Source organism: Ascaphus truei, chromosome 5 (genome assembly GCF_040206685.1).
Source record: "Ascaphus truei isolate aAscTru1 chromosome 5, aAscTru1.hap1, whole genome shotgun sequence".
Classification (NCBI taxonomy): Eukaryota; Metazoa; Chordata; class Amphibia; order Anura; family Ascaphidae; genus Ascaphus; species Ascaphus truei.
The window spans coordinates 271,901,967-271,924,244 of record NC_134487.1 but is presented as its reverse complement, the minus strand read 5'-3'; the positions used below and the strand labels follow the sequence as shown (position 1 = coordinate 271,924,244).

Sequence of the window (22,278 nt, the reverse complement as noted above, 5' to 3'; positions counted from 1 at the left end):
AATCACAGGCATAATGCTTGAGTTTTTACAAGGACATGGACTGTATCAGAAGTCAGTGTCTGGAACCAGGTATTTTTTTTTTTTTTTCGTTTTGAAAAATTGTACAGCGAAAATAGCCATTATCTCCCCGTGGCCAAAGGAGCAATGTTCTATTTTTATTAGGGGGGTGGGATCCACTAAGTGATATCAGATCTCAGTCCGGAGTTAACACCAATACAAGTCCTTGGCTGTTAACGCGTGATCAAGCTCTGATGCCCCTAACCGGAGCTCAGTGAAAATGGCCCAAAAAATGAATTCAAAACTTCAAATATTAGAAAAGGTAAATGGTTTTGTGGATGTTAAACTCCCTATTAGTCCTGTAATATTGGCATTGTAGATCTGCAAAACTTTCGCCCAGGGTGACGATACGGGCAGCATTTCTCCTTTCAGCCGCAAAATAATTGCACCCAATTCCGAGTTTTCAAGCAATTCGCCAAGCAATTAAGTCAACGTGCATTGCAATTTAGCTTAATATGCTAATTTGCTAAATGCTTTAAAATCACTAGATTCATTTAATGTGAAGTCTATAAATAGGGCACACACCACGTTTCGCTCACTATCTGGCGATGTTTTTGCTGAAAAATAACTCATTTGGTACCATTATTAGTCCTTTGAGGCTTGGCAGAACATTTATTTCACAAGAAATAAAAATGTAACGACCTGCATAGTTCATATACCTGACTTTGTGTGTTCACCAAAGGGGGGCTCATAGTAGCCAAAGTGATCGATAGAAATGGGACAAGAAACCTGATGTTATAAAACATACATATATCTGTGTGTGTGTATATATCTAAATAGATAGATAGATAGATAATGGTGAAAGGCAGTGTTGCAGACCTGTCTAAGACATACAAATGAGCACACAGTAATATTTCCATTTGCTATATGCTTTACGGTGGAGGGTTTTTTGTCACTTTTTTTTTACCGACCATACTGTAACTTCAATAATGTGTGGTGGATACTTGTCCAAAGCTTCAAATTGCAAAGCCAGTATAACCAGCCTCACACTGATGAGACCCAAAAGGTTGAAACCGCTGTCTGTGGGTAGGTTTACTGGCTATGAAGCTTAACCCAGGCTGTGCTGAACATGCTGTGCAATGCAGCAAGCTTATAAAGATCCATGTCAAAATGGATTTGAAGCAAAAGGTGGCACTGTGTGCTAATTTGCATGTTATTTCCCAGAATCCCTTGCTGCAGTGGACGCTCTGTATGCTGGGTGATAATGGTGAAAGGCAGGGTTGCAGACCTGTCTAAGACATGCACATGAGCACACAGTAATATTTCCATTTATTATATATATATACTTGAAAACGAGAGGTAACTCTCAATGGATTACTTCCTGGTAAAATATTTTATAAATATATATATATATATATATATATATATATATATATATATATATATATATATATATATACAGTGTTCGACAAACCTATACATTTGCTCTCCCCGGGCGAGTGGATTTAACCCCCGGGCGAGTAAATATTGGCCCAAGCAGCACACGTTTGGTACTAGGTGGCGAGTAGATTTTTTTGTGTGGCGAGTAGATTTTTTGGTGATTTGTCAACCACTGTGTGTGTGTGTGTGTGTGTGTGTGTGTGTGTGTGTCTTTTGGACCCAGTGTCTGATTTCTATATATATTTGAGTATATCTCTATATATCACCATACACTGTACTGTACGTTAAAAAATACTTTTATAACTGAAATGTTACTCCAGCATTGCATGGATTTAAAGCCATTCACCTTTCATGTTAAATGGTTCAGTGATCCTCAAACAAGGGGTTGTGACACCCTGGCTATCTAACGCACAGCCATACATAACAGAAGAGCCCTAGTTTACAGTAGTATGTTTATTTTGGTGTCAGGAAGAAGCTAAAAGGCAGCCATGTACCTGGTGCCCATCTCGTGCACATTTTGTAAGACTGTAATAATGCTTTTTAAGCCTACAATACTTAAGTAGAAAACATGGTTAGTTGTGTGTCATGCTCTCTCTCTCTCTCTCTTTCTCTTTATTTTATTTACAGATGCCCCGGTGCCCGAGATATTTACTGGTGATATTATCAGCTCTAAATTTCTCTCAGGGTAAACACAATGAGAGTAAATTCAAAGATGCTCACTGGTGTCATCCAGTTGGAAGTGGCTTGTCACGTTCTGAGGCCATTGCAGCTTCCTATTGCCCTGTAGGAGTGAGGCTTAGGGCTGGGACCCGCTGGGGTCTGCGGCGCGGACGGCCCCCCGAGCGTTCCCCACCAGCAGGGGAATCCTCCCTAGCCGGTCCCAGTCCCCCCTCGCTGACGGCTCACTACGCACTGTGACGCATCAGCCGGCAGGGGATTCAAGAAAATTGTGATCCTGAGCGGTGACGCGTCACGTGGTGCGCTGATGAGCCAATCAGCGGCGGGGGCGGGAGCGGGAGCTGTCATCAGGCAGCTTCCTACTCAAGATAGCGTGTGTGTGTGTGTTTTTCTTTTTTTTTTGTGTGTGTCAGAAGGGGGAGGGAGCTGCTTACCTTACAGCAGCCCGCAGCAGCTCCCTCCTGCAGCCCGAGCCCGGGGGGGGAGTAGCGAGTCCCTCCGCTCAAGCCACGCCCCCTCCCGCTCCGGCTCCCACTCCCTACAGACCGCATATCACAGTCTGTGTCTGTCAGCGCGCTGCCTGTCTGCAGTGCAGGCGCGCTGACTGAGGGAGCGGGGCCTTAGCCTTAGATAGCAGCCCTATTGATTTCCTAAAATGGACCAGTAACATTGGCCCATAAAAATGTATATATCTCTGGAACCGGGGGATAAAAATAGTGTGGTTCATCTCTGGGGGATGCTGCTTTAAGATGTATGAATAATATAGTTAGGCTTTCATATTACTGAATGTGTTGGCAAATATTAACCGTGACCTACTGCACTTTGTTACAGTATAATAACCATTGCATTGTGCAGTTTAACCCGCTAGACTAGCGGCTAGAGAGCTATAATGGGCAAGGTCCATCCATTGCATGGAACAGCATAGTGAAATACAATTTGTTTCAGATCTTTATACGTTCTATAAGAAAAGCCACCTGCTTAGAACCAGTGGGATTTGATAGTTTTATGGCGAAGCATTATCTGTAGACCGAAGACAGATGTTTGACATATGAGTCACAATGCATTTTTGATAGTCATGTTGAGCAGTGTTATCTGTCCTAACAACAAGATAATGTTGGTGAATTCAGAAATTGCAGCACTGTTTTGTAGCCGCAATGCCGCCTTTGTCACACACCGCCTGTCGTCTTGATGCAATATTCTTCGGGTGGATATTACAACATCTGTTCGCTATGATAAGATGCTACAAAGCAAGCCCACGCTTTCATGTGACATTCAATAGGAGGAATGAATCTTGAAACCTCAGGATGTTGTAACTAGAAATGTAAAAAGTGGTAAACCCATAATATTTAAAGCTGCAGTTCAGGCTCACGTTTTTTTTTTTTTTTTAGTTTTTTTTTTAACTTCAATAGTTTTATCTGGGCAATCTCTACTTACCTAAAAAAAACTGCATAGCTGCCGGTTCATTCGTTCTCCGTCTATTGATCGGCAAAGTTTGGCAACATCTTTAAATATGGGGAATGTAAATCGTTGCTATAGGAACAAGCATGCTTGTTAAAATAGAATACAAGAAAATTGGTCTTTCAAGGTTGTTTTTTTTTAAACAGAAAATGCTAAAAGTATTTTTTCTTACTACAGAACTGATTTATTATAAAAAAAAACACACATGCAGGATATTGTCTGAACTGCAGCTTTAAAATGAGGAAAACCATAAAATGGTGTATTTTAAAAAAAATTTTTTAAACTGTTGTACAAAAATGGGAACATAAAAAATAAAGTTCTGTGCATGGCATCAATTAGGCACTAGTAAAGCTACCTTTTTAGGCAATTGGAACTTGTAGATGGTGTTTTATTAGTTTGAGGAATCCATTAAAAGACAGAGCCATGTTTTTTTAAGACATCCTGTCTGGGGCTCTTTCTTCATAATCAGAAACGTATCCGTGCTTTAAGCAGTTAGCTCTATTAAGACCGTGATTAACAAAATAAAGTACTTATCTATTATGGCATAAATTGTATTGTAAACTATAACCGGGCCATGATACGCCACGTAATTTATGATCTCACTACCAATCTGATCAATCTGAGTGAGATTTACAAGTCTGTCATCTGTAGCTTGTTGTTCCACAGCTCTGTGTACAACAATGGGTGTTTTTTTGTCTCACTACAGGAACGGGAGAGATAGTCGCCATAATGATCACCGAGATAAGAGGTAGAGAGATCTTAAGCTACGTGGAGAGGAACATCTCTGTCCTCATGGCCATAGCGGTGGGGTCTCGCAGCTCACCAAAGAACTTTAGCCGAGGCTCCTTGGTCTTCGTTTCGATCTCCTTCATCGTCCTGATGATCATTTCTTCAGCCTGGTTGATCTTTTACTTCATACAGAAGATCAGATACACGAGCGCTCGTGATCGGAACCAGGTGAACCATTATCTATCACTACCAGGCCCACATTATCTCTGCAAATTTCCCTTTTTAGGCTACTCAAATAATGTGCCTGTGCATATGCATTTTTGCCAAACATTAGATACAGTCACATAAAAAGTGAAGTACTGTATATGTATTGAATAAACCCCAATATACAGTATGAGGCATGATAAATGAACTGTGAGTTGTTGAACTTTTAACAGAAACCATTAAATTGTGTGCCACAGGGTATCTTTTTTTCTCTTAGAAACAGTATTTTCCTGTGGTGAGTAAAGTGTTACTCCGAGGTAATATGAGCCTTGTCAACTTAATGACACAATATTTGATGTCTATAATGTATACATTGGTTTAACAAAGGGGCTAGTTCTTAAAATTGTAGTAGAAGTGCCACAGGTGAATCAATGTAATTTTGGATACGTACTTTAAAGACTTAAAATAGATTAAACGTAACAAATTTGCAAGCAGTTCTAACACCGGTACAATATTTATTTACATTAGAAGTCCAAGAGCCACTCCATGGTCCTTCACGGGCTGGACTTGGGGCACCAGTTCAATACCCGTGCCTTACGATAACAAGTTGGGAAGTCCACTCGGACTGCTCCTTTAGAAAGTTGCCTAGTTCTAAAGATGCCATAACTCTGAATCTGAAAGTCTGAACGAGTCCCTCAAATGGAACCTATTTTTCTAGATGGGCCCAGACATCCTTGTCCTGTATTTAATTAGTGCCGAGTCCTTTCAAGAAACTGAAAATGTGTGTGGCACGTTTACCAGTTCTGTTTGATGGCCACATGGTAACTACACAAATAAGAAAACCCTCCGCTCTGTGTTTGGCTCTGAACAAGCTGTTGAATGCTTTCCAATCATGAACCGATTCATTGAAATGTAAAGATAAATGTTTGAACATGTATTCTTTAAGTTTGGGTCTGGGCCAAGAGCAAAGTGGAACGTGTTTCAAGACTGGGGGGAAAAAAGGAGGTTTTGTATTTAAATGTATTTTTTTAGTGCCTCTTCGTTTAATATGAAACAGTTCAGTTAACTGCATTATTCTCCCAGTGAAAGAGACCAGTTGGAGTGTCTCAAAAGAACAGCAGGGAAATTGTAACCAGCATAATATATAGTATAAACCTGGGAGACAAAACAAAGCCGAACCCAAAAAAATTAAATAAGTCTCACAAATGAGACAAGTTGCTATGTAAGAAACGACCTTTCCTTTTATCCTGACTGTTTTCAAAGGTCAGGCGAAACTTGATGAAATTTTTATGTGGTGAAAAAGCTGCAGCAGATGAATGTTTAATGAGGAGGTGGCAGCACTCAAGGAGCTCGGTTTGAAATGCTCAGATGTTGTAAAGGAGAAGACAGAGCTATTAGCTATGAGAAAAAAAGGCTCCATTTGGCATATTTAAAGCCAGATCCCCGCAAGCCCTTTTTTTTTTTTTTTTACAGTTGTAAATAGAGTTGATGCTTTTCAGGCAGCTTTTCTGGAGAGGGATATAGGCTAATACAATTACTATTTTAGTGCCCTTGGGTCATGATACCTAATGTTGATATGACTTACTGTACAGTATTCTGGCATTATTTATAAAAGTCTACTACTATTGTCTGGATTGCTGATTCCCAGCAGGGGGTTTGGGAACCCCGAGGGGTTTGTGAGGTGTCTACAGGGGTTCACCAAAGGAAAAAGGTAATGGCAAATCCCAGGTAGTATAGTGGGTTCCTGTGCCTGTGGGGGGGTCTGAGCACTTGGTAAGGCCCCAAATTGCACCTTAGCGTTCGTGGTATTGCGGTCAATGACAGCAGGAGCTTACAGAGTTGCTCCACACAATGCTTTTCATTTACAGGGGCAAGGCATTGTGGGGCGTGACTTTGGAAGCTCCTGCAGTAATTAACAGCCATACCACCCATGCGGTCTGCACACACGGAGTGCAGTCTGGGGCTTTATTAAACGTGTTCCCTCCACGAGCTTAGGCCACCATAATATTAATTAAGGGTTTGCAGAACAAATATTTTGGGGGCGCACAATGTAAGAATTGCTGAACCACTGATCTGGATAATACTATTGGCTGCGATCCAGAGTCTGGTATCATATTATCATGATCTTTCCCCAGCAAAGATACATTGAGATACTCATTACGTATTCAATTATGTCCGGAGAAAGCACCAGGAAATGAAGAAGTTTTACCCGCAGTCATACTGTGTGTGTGAGTGGAATCGAGCGCACACACTTGGTTATTCCTTATTTAAGCCGTGTGTGCTACAACACTCCTGCCCCCCAGCCTTCCAGTACAGATTGTAGAAAATCAATTTTGGGCCAGTGGATGGGGAGTCGGCCTGTAATTCCCATAGGATTTCTTTGGTAATATCTATATCAGAAGCAGAGTAACATAAAAATATGAAATTGCTAGTCTTATTTAGGAAGGTGATGCATGCTGCTCTGAGGCAGAAACCTGAAACTCTCCTGCCTCCAAGCAGTCTCTGGATCATTATTGGTGTCTGGCAAGAAGCCTTTCTTAACCTTCATGGATTTGCACTGTATCGACAAAAAATAGATTGCCTATAAGCAATAAAAAAAGGGATTAATAGCCATATTAAACACAACAGGAATTTGGTTTCCTTTCAATTGTAAAAGATAACCAATTTGGTTCTTATTTCACCGTAAGTGAGCAGTGCCAAATAAAACAAACTAATTGAGCAGTATATTTATTTTACTGAGCAGTTCTCCAAAAAAGTAAAGCTTGAAAGGGGTTAACTGCTCTATGAAGTTTAATGCCTGTTCCCTGATTAATGGAATTAGCCCTTATTACAGCCACTGGGAACAACCAGATTACAGCTGACCTTCATCCACTTTGATGGGCACATTAGGTTTGACCTTTCCATACTAAACGTGAGATTTGGTTTTACCAGCTGTTTTCAAACCTGGACTAAAGACTGATCAATTGGATTCTTTCAAATTAAAGAGGCTTTTAGCTGGAACATATTTTTACTAAAATAATAAGAGAGCAACTTTGTTCTGTACCCCTGATAGTCCGTGCTTTGTGTTTGAAGATCAGTGAGGACCTCATTAGTAGCTAATGCCTTTTTTTCAGCTAATTGAGTATATTTTCAAGCCATGCTCCCTTCTTTTCACACCATTCGACTAATTCACAAAGATCAATGAATTGTTAATGAAGTTTGATGCACGTATCGGCCTCCTGATGTCTTCCTCTCTATGAGTACTTTCATGGCCACACAGTCTCTTAAGTCTCTTCTCTATTGCAACAGGTAGTATCTTACACAGTACATGCAAGTGACTAATACAGTATGTGGTGACTATAGTAAAAACATCTACATGTCTTGTCGCCATAAAGAATTCAGGTTAAAATTATTAAAAGCGCTGCTCCAATTTTGTCTTTTTTTGCCTCTTAAATCATTAAAAACACTGCAGTGATTTTCAAATGCAGTTATACTTTTAAGTGCTCTTTAAAAATAAAATGTGTCATTTGTTTACTTTGCACCTTAGTTTAGTATACAAAAGATACAGATGGTCAAGAACACTAGACATATGTTAAAACTAAATGTTGATAGATTAAGTCTTTGGGGATAGGGATTGTATCTAAGTCACGGGGTGGCCAACTCAAGTCCTCAAGGGCCACCAACAGGTCAGGTTTTAAGGATATCCCTGCTTCAGCATAGGTGTTTCAATCACTGACCGAGCCACCTCTACTGAAGCCTGATAGAAAATATGCAGCCAAAATAGATCCTAAACTTGGCAGAACACGATAGTATTACAGTATATTGCTTATGTGACAGAATACACATGTAAACACCAGATGTTGTTTATATGTTTATCAGACAAGATGTGGCCATGCTTACACAGTAGAAACTATGATTGTAGTATTTTTTATTATATTATTGCTATAATGAGTGACTCATAATCCTGCGATAGGTCACAAGCGAAACTTGGTACTATAATCTAAGGAAGTGACTCACAAATATTTATTTGTATTGTGATGCTTGCTACATGAACATGTCTACTACTGCATAGTAAATGCTGCTGCATGCTGACTGAAAATTATGCTGAATTGAAGAAACTAGTTGTGTCTTCTCTGATTTATCGAAAGAAGCATACTTTTTCTTACATAATGGTGGAGAATGTGAGCACGGATTAGGTGTGTTTAGACTTGACCCTCCTGAAAAAGGAGGTGGGTTTCTCTTGACCAGTTAAATATTGTCCCTGCCGACCCCAAGGATAAAGGAGAAGGATTTACCGATCGAAAAGGAAACCAGACGCGGATGGACCGGTGCACAGTAAAGGAAAAAGGGAAAAAGGTCCGCACCCTTGGTTCTTCCACTGATAAAGTGGGATGCAGAGACGGAACGGATTTCTCTGTGCATCCATAGCTGAGGAAGAATGCACGCTGCAAACACTACTTCATTAAAGGTATGCTATTGCATTTTTGAAAAGCTATATCAGAATACCTCACTATTGGTTACCTCTGTCCCTATAGATCTTTACCCTACGTGTTGTTCCACTATGGAGTGGCTAAACAAAAAGGGAACTAAATATGATGGGGTGATTCTCCTAGAAGCCAATTTCCCAGCTCAGATACGGAATCGGTGTATGTTGGGATTTCTGGATGCTGTAAAAGAAATAGATACAAAGCGGGTATCTATGGTAAAGATTGTCAGAATGTGGGAGCATTGGCAAAAGGTTTCTTGCACACTGAGTTGATGCATACAGTAATTACCTCACCCAAACACTGAAAAATGGGTGTGATATTTGTACAGTAACAAGCAAGTGAAGGGACACTTTGTTCCAATAATTGTCCAGGGTATGTGCGTTATAACGCTCCAGAGCAGGTTTATTCACACCTACTAGGATTTTTCCATATACCTTTGCTGGTACTCCACAACCCCCTTTAACCCGAACTTGTTTTTCTTACGATGGCGATACGGAGAAAGAGGCTTTAGCAGAGGTGTTCGAAGTAACAAAAAAGACCCATATAGAATTAATAAAAGATCTAACAGGTATGAAAGCTACAGATGCAATCCCCACAGATAAATGGGTACAAGCTTTAAGGGATGATTTAAAAACCCTGGATACAATTGAAAAGCAAATGAGTAGAACCATTTCAGATAAAATTCATAAGGATATGGCTAAATTACAAGAACAAATTGCTACATTATGCTTAAAACCAGTACAGCATTGCTATGGAAGGTAGCAGAGCCACAGGCAGCACAGGATGTTATGTTTGAAAGGGATGCCTTTCAAGAATATTAGAAAATGTAGCCGATAAACACAAAATGACGAGGGATGTATAAAGTTCTGAAAGATAAAATGAAAATGGACAAATTTGCAAAGCTTATTATTAAATATGATGACAAAAATGCCCCTTTCAAAATTGTGGAATATTTGAGGGTGAAGTGGGTAAATGTAGTTAAATGACAAATGCAGAGAATGCACTCCTCGTGTGGTTACCCTCACAAGTTAGTGAATCGGTGAGAGGAAAAGTAGCTGAGATGTTGTTTAAAACCGAGGATGAGAATGATTATTCCAGATACCCTAATGCAAATGAGAGGTTGGTGTTGGTAGTACAGTGTGTGACCGGAAGAGAAAAGTTGGGTCCAAATACGCTTGATACATTTAAGGTTGATCAAGCTGATGATATGCGTACAGCTGCAAGTATGTGGCAGAAAGCATGGGGATTGGTAATGAAAATGGGTTCTGATAAAATGACTTGGAAGATCGCAAAGGAAGTGTGACTGATTTTGTGTCCAGATTATCAGGATTGGGGGGATGAAATTAAATTAAGAGCATGTGATGCCTCCACAGTACAGGGTGCTGTGACGTATTTTGCAAGCCCAACAAATAGTGCAGAAAAGGTCACGACCAGTAAAGGATTTTCCTTCTCTGAGCAACAGGAGTCAGGTGAACCCACGGGGTTGATGCCTATTGCTTTTGTACAGAGAGGAAGAGGTATTTTCGAAAGGAGAGCTTGAAGAGGAGGTTATTGGGAAGAGGGGAACAAAAAGGTTATTTGTCCCAAGGAAATAAAGAGAATATGCAAATTGTGTATGTCCTCCAAAACAAACAAATTATAATAATAACAATGAGGTTCCCCAAGAAATATTCCGATTTGTTATTATTGTGAGCAGGAGGAACATTTCACGAAACAATGCCCTGCCTACTGGGATGATAGACAGAAACTAAGAAAGGGAAGGGTGAAGGGCATTCAACTGCAGTCTCTAAATACACCCGGGAGGGTAGTGGCAGTTCTTTGTAATCTCACGCCAACAGCCCCAGCCTCAGTTCTGTTAAATCCACAGCCCACTTTGCATCAAGAATGTAGTTCCACTGTTAGAGATACAAGACAGGGTGGATGGTATTAGTCCCTATGCACAGGGACAGGTAGAAGTGGGAAAAGCACCCATGCTCCCATAGTGGTGTAACATCTCCATCCTTGGTCTTCCTTGCCAAAGTTAATCCCGGCACGGATGGTCGGCCCTAAATGCAGGGGAGGTTGGAGGGGTTTCAAGTGGATATACTAATATATACAGGTGCGGTAGTTTCATGAACTGGACAGGATAGATGTGTCTCTGATGATGCACGTTCTACTTCATTGATTAGTTTCAATGGAACCCAAACAGACTTAAATTTGAGGGAGGTATGACATTTTGGGATATAGTTTCATATAACGCTCCTAGGAGCGGATGTTATAAATGCCAACTGCCTTATAGTGGATCTGTTTAAGATGATCCTATGGAGAGGAGAAGGGGGTTCCCCAAGTAGAAAAGGAAATTACTTCTGAAATGCCATGGAACCGGTCTGTTTCCACAATTATGGGGAAGGGATCTTCACCATAAAGGAAAAGGTTGCTATGTATGGTAAACCGGTATTAGAACTAGCCAGGAATATGAGCCATTGAAAAGTATGATTGTGAGACAATGCAAGTGGCAATTGAGGGTCCAGACCCTCCAGTAACAAGGCAATACAAGTTCCCAACCGAGGCAGAAGAACCAGTAGCTCAAATCATACATAGGTTGGAAGAACAATGGGTTGTAAGGTAAGGGAATTAAAAATGTAATTCACCTATATTGCCTGTAAGGAAACCTAATGACTCAGGGAGATTGATGGTGGATCTAAGGATCGTAAATACATTCCTTTAAACTGCTGTACATATTGTGGCATCTCCTCCAGATATGTCTCAAGTAGACAGAAAAGCACAATATTTCAGCTGCCTGAATATTTCCACCGTTTTCTTTTCGGTCCCATTTAACCCGTGAAAGGCAGTATAGGTTTGCCTTCACCTTCCGCAATAAACAATATCGTTTCAGGTGTTACCATAAGGCTATCACTCCTCAACTGCTTATTTCCATAATTCTCTAGCACAGGTGCTGGAATCTCTAGGGCATGGAATACAATATTACTGTATGTTGATGATTTATTGATTCAAACTAAGACCTCAGAAGAACATTTTGTGTGTTCTCATGGATGTGTGTGCAGCTTTTGCGGGTTTAAAGCTAAAAGCAAGAAACCAAGGCAAAAGATAATTGAAACTCTGCTTGAACTGCCCTGCCCAATAATATTTCCGGTTTACGGAAATTTTGGGGATTGGTAATTTTCAGTAGAGGGTTCATAGAAGATATGGCAGGCAAGGCCAAACCGCTTTATGACCTTTTAAAGGGACCAGCTAATGACGATCCTATAAAATGGACAGATACAATACAAATAGCATGGGAAACTTTAAAAACAGAGCTTGCAAAAGCAATCAGCGGCATCTATAAGATACCTTTCGTACATTTATTCAATGTCATGCTGGAGGTGACTCAATATCTGCTGTAGTAATGCAGAGAAAGGGGACTGACCTACGCATACTTGGATACTTCTCAAAAGTTATGACACCAGTAGAAAAAGGAATGTATGAATGTGGGAAACAATGGAGCTCTACTGGACAGTAGAGGCTACAGAACATAATGTCTGATTCGGAAGAATCATTTTACAGACCAAACACACACCTTTAAAATTGCTATTAAAACAAACAGATGTATCTTTAAATTCTGAGATCCGTACAATGGTTGATAAAACTAGAGGGTAAGGATATTCAAGTTGAAATGAGTGCCAAATATAGTCTTTCCCGGTTGATGCAGTATTCAGGAACGACATGTCTGTTGCCTCAAAATACAAACGCAGGCTGTCCCTTTTTCCATGATAGAACAAACAGGTGCTCCCTATTTGTATGTAGATGGGGCTAGATTTTTCCAGGAAGGATTTGCTTTATATCTACCTCAGGAGGATGCGATTTTAAAATACAGATTGCCCAGCCATATGTTTGCACAAAGCAGAGCTAAAGGCGGTCCAACAGGCAATATGATGGTCCTGTAATAGATCTTATGTGGTCCGAGTACTCACTGCCTATCTCCTTGTTTGGCATTTATTCCCTACAGCCCTAGGAAATTGTTGCAGGAGCACACTACAATGGGACACATTGGGGATAAATTATTAGAAGAATATACAAGAACAAAGGTTTACTCACCAGATTTGACTAAGATATGTGGAGAAATTGTCTCAAAGTGCTCAACTCAACCCTCGACAAAGGGACAGCGTCCCTACAGTTACATTGAGTTCCCGTTGCAAATGGCCCATGGGAATGATTGCAGATTGATTATATAGGGCCTCTACCGGCTGCAAAAGGGGGTTTCCGCTATTGTATGGTGGTGGTGGATATTTTCTCCAAGTGCGTGGAGGCCATTCCTTTACGGTCAGATATGGCCCTGGTAACCCCCTCTGCGCTCTGAAAAAATATTTTTGCACATTGGGGTTTTCCAAGGGTTTTGGAATCTGACAATGGACCACATTCTATTGGTGAAGTTATGAAACACTTTTGTGACCTGCTGGGGATCCAGCAAAGATTTCACATTCTTTACCATCCTCAATCAGGAGGAATTGTTGAACGGATGTATAGAACATTAAAAAGCAGATTGGCTAAAATGCTGGTCTCCCATGGAAAAGATTTGGTACATAATTTACCCGCAGTGATGTCTATAAGAGCAACCCCTAATAGAAATACAGGATTGACTCCTTATGAGTTAATGAGGGGGAGAATCGTGGCACTAAAATTTCCCTATGTTCCTGGTCCCACTAAATTAGCAGCGGACAAGCCTCCTAAACCAAATAATGCTTCCAAATTAATAAAGACAATCCCAGTTAGCTTATTTTCATGTTCTCGTGCAGTACAGGTCCATTGTGGCCATTCTCCCTCTAGCAGAGGTAAATGAGAATTGAAATAGGTAGTGTTAGGACCTGCTTACTGGTCATGCTGTGAAGTGGCTGCAGGCTTATAACGCTTTGGCCAAAGGGTTTAACTAAATGACCCTTATTCAAGAGAATATATAAGTATTTCACTGTGTGTTTTTGTTACATTGGCTGTAGCATTTGGGTTTTTCTGCCTTCCAAATGAATGCCTGGTGTGCAATTTTTGCAAGACGGGTCGATGGGAAGCAGGGTGTCATTCTCCAAAAGATAGGACAGACCACATTACAGATTCAAAGATCTGGAACAAAAGAGAATTATATTACACACTGCGCTCAACGTAATAATAGAAAAAGTGATAGTGAGTATCACCACACCTATCTGTGATAAATTAATCAATAACTGTGATAACAATCCCAACCCAGCCCCTTGGGACAATGGGATGGCAGCCTAGAAATGCAAAAAACAAGTCTATCCAATGACGCTATACGATATAGACGAATTGAGTGAAAACCATTGAAGGAGAGATCCGGAAACAACGCAGAGTGTGTAGAGATTCAGCGCCAGCTGTAGTGACCTTATTGGAAAATTACAAATACCAATCAGTACCTGTTTTTTGCATAATTGCTGTAAGTAGCTAGCAGCTGGGGGAGAAAATTTGTAATATTCAGAAGATATCGCGCAATGGTGTTCTGTCTTCTATTTTTCCAGAAACCTGCAAGCAAGAAGTATTAAGAAAAACCTCACAGAAAAGAAGTGACAGTGAGATTAGAACTATCTTGGATTTCCATTCTTTATCTTTTTTTCCCCCACGGTATAAGGAGGACTGGTATAATATTATTATTGGACTTGTGTTTTTGTGATTGTTGCGCCCGGATTTCACTCAATTGTTCTAGATTCAAAGATCTGCCCACAAAAAGCATACCAATCGACAATTGGTTCATATAGATCAATGCAAACTTGTCCCTAAAATCCAGAGAGCAGAATAATCTAGTCAACAGGTACTAATTGTTTTTCTTTTTTCCACAGATGTCGTCTTTGAAGGTTTGGATACTAGTGGTTGGATGAAAGTTCTATTGCTTTGGAAGACGAACACAGCCGGATGAAAGAACACTTGCCCCACCACACTCAAAAAACCCAAGAGGACAATGTGGCAGTCGAACAATAATGTCTTCATGGAAGTTGATAACTTTCATGATTTTACTGATAACTATAATTCCTGAAGGGAATGAAGACTTTTTTTAGCAAAAAGATACTGGACTTACTTCCAGGCACTGTATAAGGCAGCCTGAAAGGCTGGTTTACCTGGCATCCCGTGTTAAATGTGTGAATATGGGACTATGTTGTGGAAATTACATGGCATATGGGACAGTGCATATACAGTAGGTCAACAAACATGTTTTAACCTAACCAATATAACTCATACTTAACATTTACAGATGGATGTAAAAGGAAAACGTAGTCTATTAACCCATTTTGACACAAGAAATAAGTGCACTTTTGATGCAGGAGAAGGGATGGAAGTGAGCTTTAAAGTATTTATGCAAACTACAGAAACGAATCGAACTTGCAGAATAATTCTTCCCGTCTCTGGTCAGAATCCGTGGACTGGAAGTCCAGCTACAAATAATTCAGTGCAAACTCATGGTGGAAATTGTACATTAGACACTCGTATCCTCTCCATACCAAAGGTAAAGGATGGTATCTTTTTAACCATTGATAACCCAAATGATGAAGTATTCATGGCGCTTCCCGAAGGCACATACATTAAGTGCCGGGGAAGCGGCAAAGGCCTCTGTAAACCTCACTTACCTTGGCTCCGGCGGCTTCTTAGACGCGTCACCATGGCAACGCGGCGTCAAATGACGCTGCAAGGTCATGTGATGTCATGACGCCGGAGCTAAGGTAAGAGTGGGTGGGCGCGGAGAGAGGGGAACTGCCGGCGGGGGGCACAGTGAAAAAAGTTTGCGCTCCCCTGCTTTAAACAACGGAACACAGACATGTTGAAAAGAAATCTGTACAAACCACCCTTGGGGTATGGTAAAAAAAAAATCCTATCCTATGGTTAAAAGTAAAGAAAAGTATCCTTTCAAAAGGATACACTGGGGCACACAGGGATGGGATACACTGTAATCTGTGAGAGAACCTTAATACACAACAGTAGCAGTCCTTCACTCGTAGGTATAACAGTTTTAAAAGAGCCTTACCCTTTAGCAAGTATATGAGGTATACTCTTGACACAAATGTAAAGTATCAGCTTTGCTCATGTTGTGGAGGATATTACCAGACTAGACTCTAGCTCTACATAGAGCATGTATTGAGTCAGACAAATGCCGGTACTCCTGACGAAGCTGTTGCGAAACGCGTAGAGTTAGAGTTTGGAGAGATCCTGCGCCTGGAAGGACTGGCAAACTACTGCTGAGATTGCTCCCATTCTGGCCTCCCACCCTCACCCGTGACGCGAAACCGGAAGTGACGCGACGGCACTGACTGATACGGAACTACACTGTGAGGGGAAAGTGAAGCACTGAGCAGCAGCTTACTTTTTACCAACCTTCTATCGGCGGTTCTCTCCACTACCCATCTTAATTATGGAAAATGTGAGTTTCCTTAATATCTGTGTTTAATACATATGTATAGTTTATACTATATGCACTATTTGTGGTTTTCTTTATTTGCATATCATCCACTTCATTGAGAGGTATACAGACTCCAGTTACACAAAGGGCTCCAGTCAGAGAGAGAAGGATCTCTGACATGCAGTGATTTAACACGATTTTTGTGAGTTCATTTCTTACGTTTTTTATAATTTTTGTAGCAGTGAATTACCATCTGCACTATATATATTTATATTTTTTTGCATATCACAAGCTTATTCTGCGCTCCTCCTCAACCCCAAGAAAAGAATACTCCACATCCTGGGATTTGGAACGGTCCCACCAGAGGAAGTTGAGCTGCTATTGTACACTGTATTTCATTTTATTTATCACTTTATGGTGTAAGGTTTATTGTGTGTACTTGAGGTGTGTCACTTATCACACTGATTGATATACTGTTTAGGAAGCGCCCAGTCCATCCACTTCCCCCTCTCCCTCACCCACTAAATGCCTGTACAGGCAGTCCTCGGTTATCCGACACAATGCGTTACTCAAAATGGCGTTGGATAGCGAAACGTCAAAGCGAAACATGTTTTCCCATAGGACACTGTTTAAATGAATGGTTCCGTTCCTGAAGGCATTTTTAACACTAAAATACACCAAATATTTTATGCAGGCAATAAGATATGCAGCACACACATATATTATATAGTGTATATACTGTATTATATATGTAACATATATATATAACATAAAATATAATAATATAATATAAACATAAACATCTTTGCAAAGTGTTCTAAGAGCGTTGGATAAGCCGTTTTGGCATTGTAAAAATGAACATAGGTATGCATTGCGTAGCGTTGGATAAGCCATTCGTTGTAAAGCGAAGCATTGTAAAACGAGGACTGCCTTTAATAGAAACTACCTCCATTAAGTGGAAACAATCTCTAATACAAATGAGATGGTACTCACTATGAGATGAATTGATATATCCACAGTTTCAACTTGCAGGGCATCGGTCTCCAGCAGTGTGCGTCGCGTGTAGTAACAAGAGAGAAAAAACTTGGCAAATGGCCAAAAAATGCTCTGCACCACGAGCATTTTTTGGCCGTTTGCCAAGTCTTTTCCTATGGTTAAAAGTAGTAAGACCCTGGCTAATATTCTGGCCCAAGACAGGTATGAAGGAGTTAAAGATGTTCTACAACTCCAATATACTAACACTGTTTTGAATGAGGTAAATTGAGATACTCAAACGAAAACTAATCATGGTGGTATTGATGGTTTGGAGGTGTCTCCTCTAGTGGAAGCATAGCAGGTGTTGTACATTTTTTTGACATCCAATTATCCTCTTGTTAGGATTAATGATAATTCTGATCAATTGCATCTATTCTAATGACTCGTATGCTAGCCCTTAAGGCAGATATACAACACGCAGAAGATCCCACTGAGTTTATTAAAGCACGTACTGTATGGGAAAATCATAAGTGTCACAAGTGTAACGTTGTGACAAAGGGGGAATTGATAGAAAATATACAGATAAATGAGATCCTAAACTTGGCAGAAGAAGATAGGATTCCACTAAATTGCTTGTGGCAGAATACACACATAAACACCAGGTGTTGTTTATATGTTTGTCAGTGGTTTATCAGACAAGATGTGGCCACGCCTGCGCAGTAGAAACTATTACTGTAGTATTTTTTGTTGAATTTTTGCTATAATGAGTGACTCATAATCATACTAAAACTACACATTTAACTACATGTATACTACTGTGAAGTAAATGCTGCTGCATGCTGACTGAAGAATAAAGTTTATTCTGAACTGATGAAACGCGTTGTCGACTCTGATATATATCGAAAGAAGCAAACCGTTTTCTTACAAAGCTGGTATAATCTTAAAACCTGATACCTGTTGGTGGCCCTTGAGGACTGGAGTTGGCCGCCCCTGATCTACTGTATGTGATGTAAAGGTGGGGGAAACAGACACCAATGCATAAGATTCTTCAGCACACAAAGGTGCCGAATACGCATATTTTAGAATGAAAATGGTATAGCCAATTAGCACTATTCTACTTGAATTCTTCTTTGGGAATAAAAAGGGAGGGAGGGTGGTCTACAATTAAGATTTGAAGATGTGGCTCTGTCAGGGTTTAAACGCTCATCAAAGAGCGCAAATTGATGACATCATAGGACGTTTTCATAGTTGAGTTTTCCAGTGAATGTACCACATCTGGAGTAGAATCAACGTGTCTCACAATGTTTTGAAGACTAACAAGGTTCATATTTAAGAAAAGCCATACTTTTTAGTATATGCCCATCCTGTGTTCTGTCTAGTCTCTCATATTGAATCATTTTTTCCTTCACCTTCTGAATTTTCACAGCGCCGGCTCGGAGATGCAGCTAAGAAAGCCATCGGCAAACTGACAACAAGAACCGTCAAGAAGGGCGATAAGGTAACAGCTGTCAGAAGCCATTTACTCAGAACTTCCGCTTCACTCCACTTGGATGGTCAGCCTGCAACAACGTTTAGCCACAGTCCAAGCAATGTGTTAACAGTGAGACTTTGAATGCTTTACTATAGAACAAATGTGCTGGGCCTTCTGGAACTCTGCCACTTGCGTTCCTGATTCTGCTTTGCTAAGATGCATCGACGGCTGTGACTGAGAGCCAGACTACAGAGCACTGTGTAGATGGCTATTTGCTCAATGACGCTACAGGGCATGGGGTGGCCAACTCCAATCCTCAAGGGCCACTCACAGGTCAGATATTAAGGACATCCCTGCTTCAGCACAGGTTGATCCGCCTGTGCTGAAGCAGGGTTATTCTTAAAACCTGACCTGTTGTTGGCCCTTGAGGACTGGAGTTGGCCACCCCTATGGAGTATTCATTCAGTGGGGTATTCATAGAGTATTCAACAACAGTGTCCTTTTTACTAATTCGTAGAAGCCAGTGAGTTAGGATCTAATGGCAACAAGCAGCGAAAGTGAGACGGTAAGATAACAGTTTTCTCAAACTGTCTCAGCACTGAGGTTGCGCAAAAGATAATGTTTCTAGTGTTGTTTCCTGTAACAAAACCAAACATTTAAACGATGGATCATTTAATTGAACAATCTATTTTTAGCTTCCACAGCTGAAATTCAACCCTGCCTAACCTGCTCTCTCCACTTAGCTAAGCACATTTCAGAAGTGCTTCGTGAAATGGTTATAGACACCTCACTGTAGTGTACAATGTCACCTGCTTCTAATGTAAAATGCATGTACAAAACCCACAGACATTTAAACAATCCTGTAACTTAGAAGAATTTGGACATAACCACTAGAGAATATTGCGGAATGACCCAGGCAATCGTTTGGGGCTCCTGTTATAAATCTGTAAAAATCTTGATTGTGTGCCTAACAAAATGGCTGCATTCTAACTGTGTGCTTCGGTCTGTGAAGTGCTGCAGCTGATATGTAACATTCTATTACGAAGTGTAACGCATTATTATTACAGCTTTCAGATTAATAGACAGTGCTGTGTGGAACCCATCAACAAATCTTTTTGTGATACCTTGTACTCAAAAAGGCGTGTGTATCAGAGCCTGTTTCAAAAGAGGAAGTGGATATGACTTTCTAAATGGTAGAAAACAGGGGGGGTTGGGAAATCAACATCACTGCGTCAAGAACTGCATACAAATGTGTCTATCCACAAAAAACAGATCTGAAATGACTGTAATATATAATATATCTGTGAACATGAGACTTTAAATCAGTCAGGATAAAAATATGATCTTAGGTGAGTACATTGCTTGAAGTGTCTTAATGGTGGTGCCGTGTCTTGATTAGAGCAAAGGATAGGGGTTTTGGGATTCTAGGGACCAAAACCTCTGACGTTTGTTTCCGGCAGCTGTTTAAAAAAAAAAATCATTGTTAGGTGTAGGCTGAGGATTTTGTTTGTGGCATGCTGCTTTACAGACTTAGGTTTTGATACGCCTGTCAATATATTCATGATCTAAGCCCTCTGGAGCTGATTCATTGTTCCATGACCTCAGTGGATCTCCTGGATGTGGTACTGGAGAAAAATGGCCGCAGGGTCCGGGCCAATTAAACGCGGAGATGTAATCTACCACTTTCTCTTTGTCACCCCGTGGCAATATTCGTAATATTTGTTTTGCCACAAACCGGCACAAAAAAGCTACAATTATCTCATGAACTGGGGGTCCATAGATCAGCTCCTGGGACCTCCCGGTTCATGTGAGGGGGAAAAAAAACATTGGAGAGAAAGAGAGCCACTCCAAGACTAGTATGCAAAATATCGGTTGTTGATTCAGAAATCAACGTTCCAATTCTCTTTAGAACCTATCAAGACAAGACTGGTCTTGAGAGGTTTTTAAAGAGAACCGAAACGTTAATTAACGTTTTATCACGAATTGCTGCTTAAACAGATGTTAAGTAGGATTTCTATGGTGCCCATTAGCAAAACAACTAATTTCACATATTATACAATAAAAATTGCTTTAATTGGTTCAGTTAAGCTCGAGAGTAGTTACAGGACTATGTGTTGACTTTGTTGCAAGCCAATGAGAAGAGGGTCATCAACCTATAAAATTGTATTTCCATTCCTGCATTAGTTATACTTGTGTAGTAGGCGGATGTAGTTCAGAAATAAAGTCTTATTTTGCTGTGCAGAATCCCATTAGAAGATAACTTTAATCCTGCTGTATATAATTTTCTCCTAAAAGATTTGAATTGATTTTGAATACAAAGTTGATTAAGTATATTGACCTTTGTGCATGACTTTTTCAAAGGATTGAGTAGAAATGAGGATGAAACATAAAAAGACATCTTTCTTTTCCAAACCTTCCATGTTTGCATTCCGGCAACCGCCAAACCTCAGATAGAAGTTAGTCAATAGAAATCTTCATAATGAACTGAAGGACGCTGTTAATGGCACAAGGCCATGCAACAACAACACGCTGCAAACTTATATGCCAAGATCGCACAAACATAAACATAAAACATTCAATGTCAAAGGGACATTCTGCTGCACGTTCATAAATGTGGTGTATATGATTCAATGCAGCAAATGTGACCAAGGATGCTACATTGGTGAAACCAGTCCAAAACTGCAAACTAGAAACAACTTACACAGACACACAATAACACACCATGAAGAAGGAAGATATTGCACTGCAGTGGGCTACCACTGCTCACAGCCAGATCATTCCATACATAAGTTAAACATCAAAATCCTCAATGGATTATTTGAAAGCACTCCAATAATGGAAAACATTTGAACTCAAAATAATAATACACTTGGACACTAAAGCGAGAAGGCTGATATGGGTTTTTTAACCCACTACCATACATTTTTTTTGTAATGTTTCTCCCATTCCTCTCTGGGAATTTTACAATTAACCCCCTCTTCTCTCTCCCCCTCCCCCCCCTGCATCCCCACCCCCTGCACTCTCACTGTCCCTTGCATCTGTTTATTGCCCTGTCTGTTTTTTCCTTCTCCACATCATCTACCTGTTTCTCTTGTTTTATATCGGTGTTATGCTCCTGGAATCTCTGTAAATCCGTATTGCTGACTTTAGGAAGAGAAGAGAGCTCTGGAAATCTTGTCTTATAATATCAACAGTCCAGTATTAGGCGATACCTTTTTTTATTTGAAGTACTCCTTTACTTTCCATAGGAGAAATTAATTGGGTAATCCCACACAGCCGGCCAAAAAACACACTTTTCTTAAGGATGTAATATTTTAACTGGCTTCCTGAAGAAAATCTAACCATGCTAAAGTAATGAGTTGTGTGTTTTTGTTTTTTTTGTATAATTACAAATTGCATTTTTTATGTGCCAAAAGTTAAACATCAAAATCCTCAATGGAATATTTGAAAGCACTCCAATAATGGAAAACATTTGAACTCAAAATAATAAT

The 22,278-nt window shown here is 40.2% G+C and overlaps 1 protein-coding gene across 6 annotated transcripts in view; it reads left to right on the top strand.

Annotated features, from left to right (window-relative positions):
• RNF130 (ring finger protein 130) overlaps positions 1–22,278 on the top strand; it is a 180,610-nt gene that overhangs the window by 95,904 nt on the left and 62,428 nt on the right. For all 6 annotated transcript variants that reach the window (XM_075602055.1, XM_075602056.1, XM_075602053.1 and 3 more), the window contains exons 3-4: positions 4,280–4,530; positions 18,743–18,814. In XM_075602055.1, the coding sequence (XP_075458170.1) occupies positions 4,280–4,530; positions 18,743–18,814 (323 nt within the window). The remainder of the gene's footprint in view (positions 1–4,279; positions 4,531–18,742; positions 18,815–22,278) is intronic.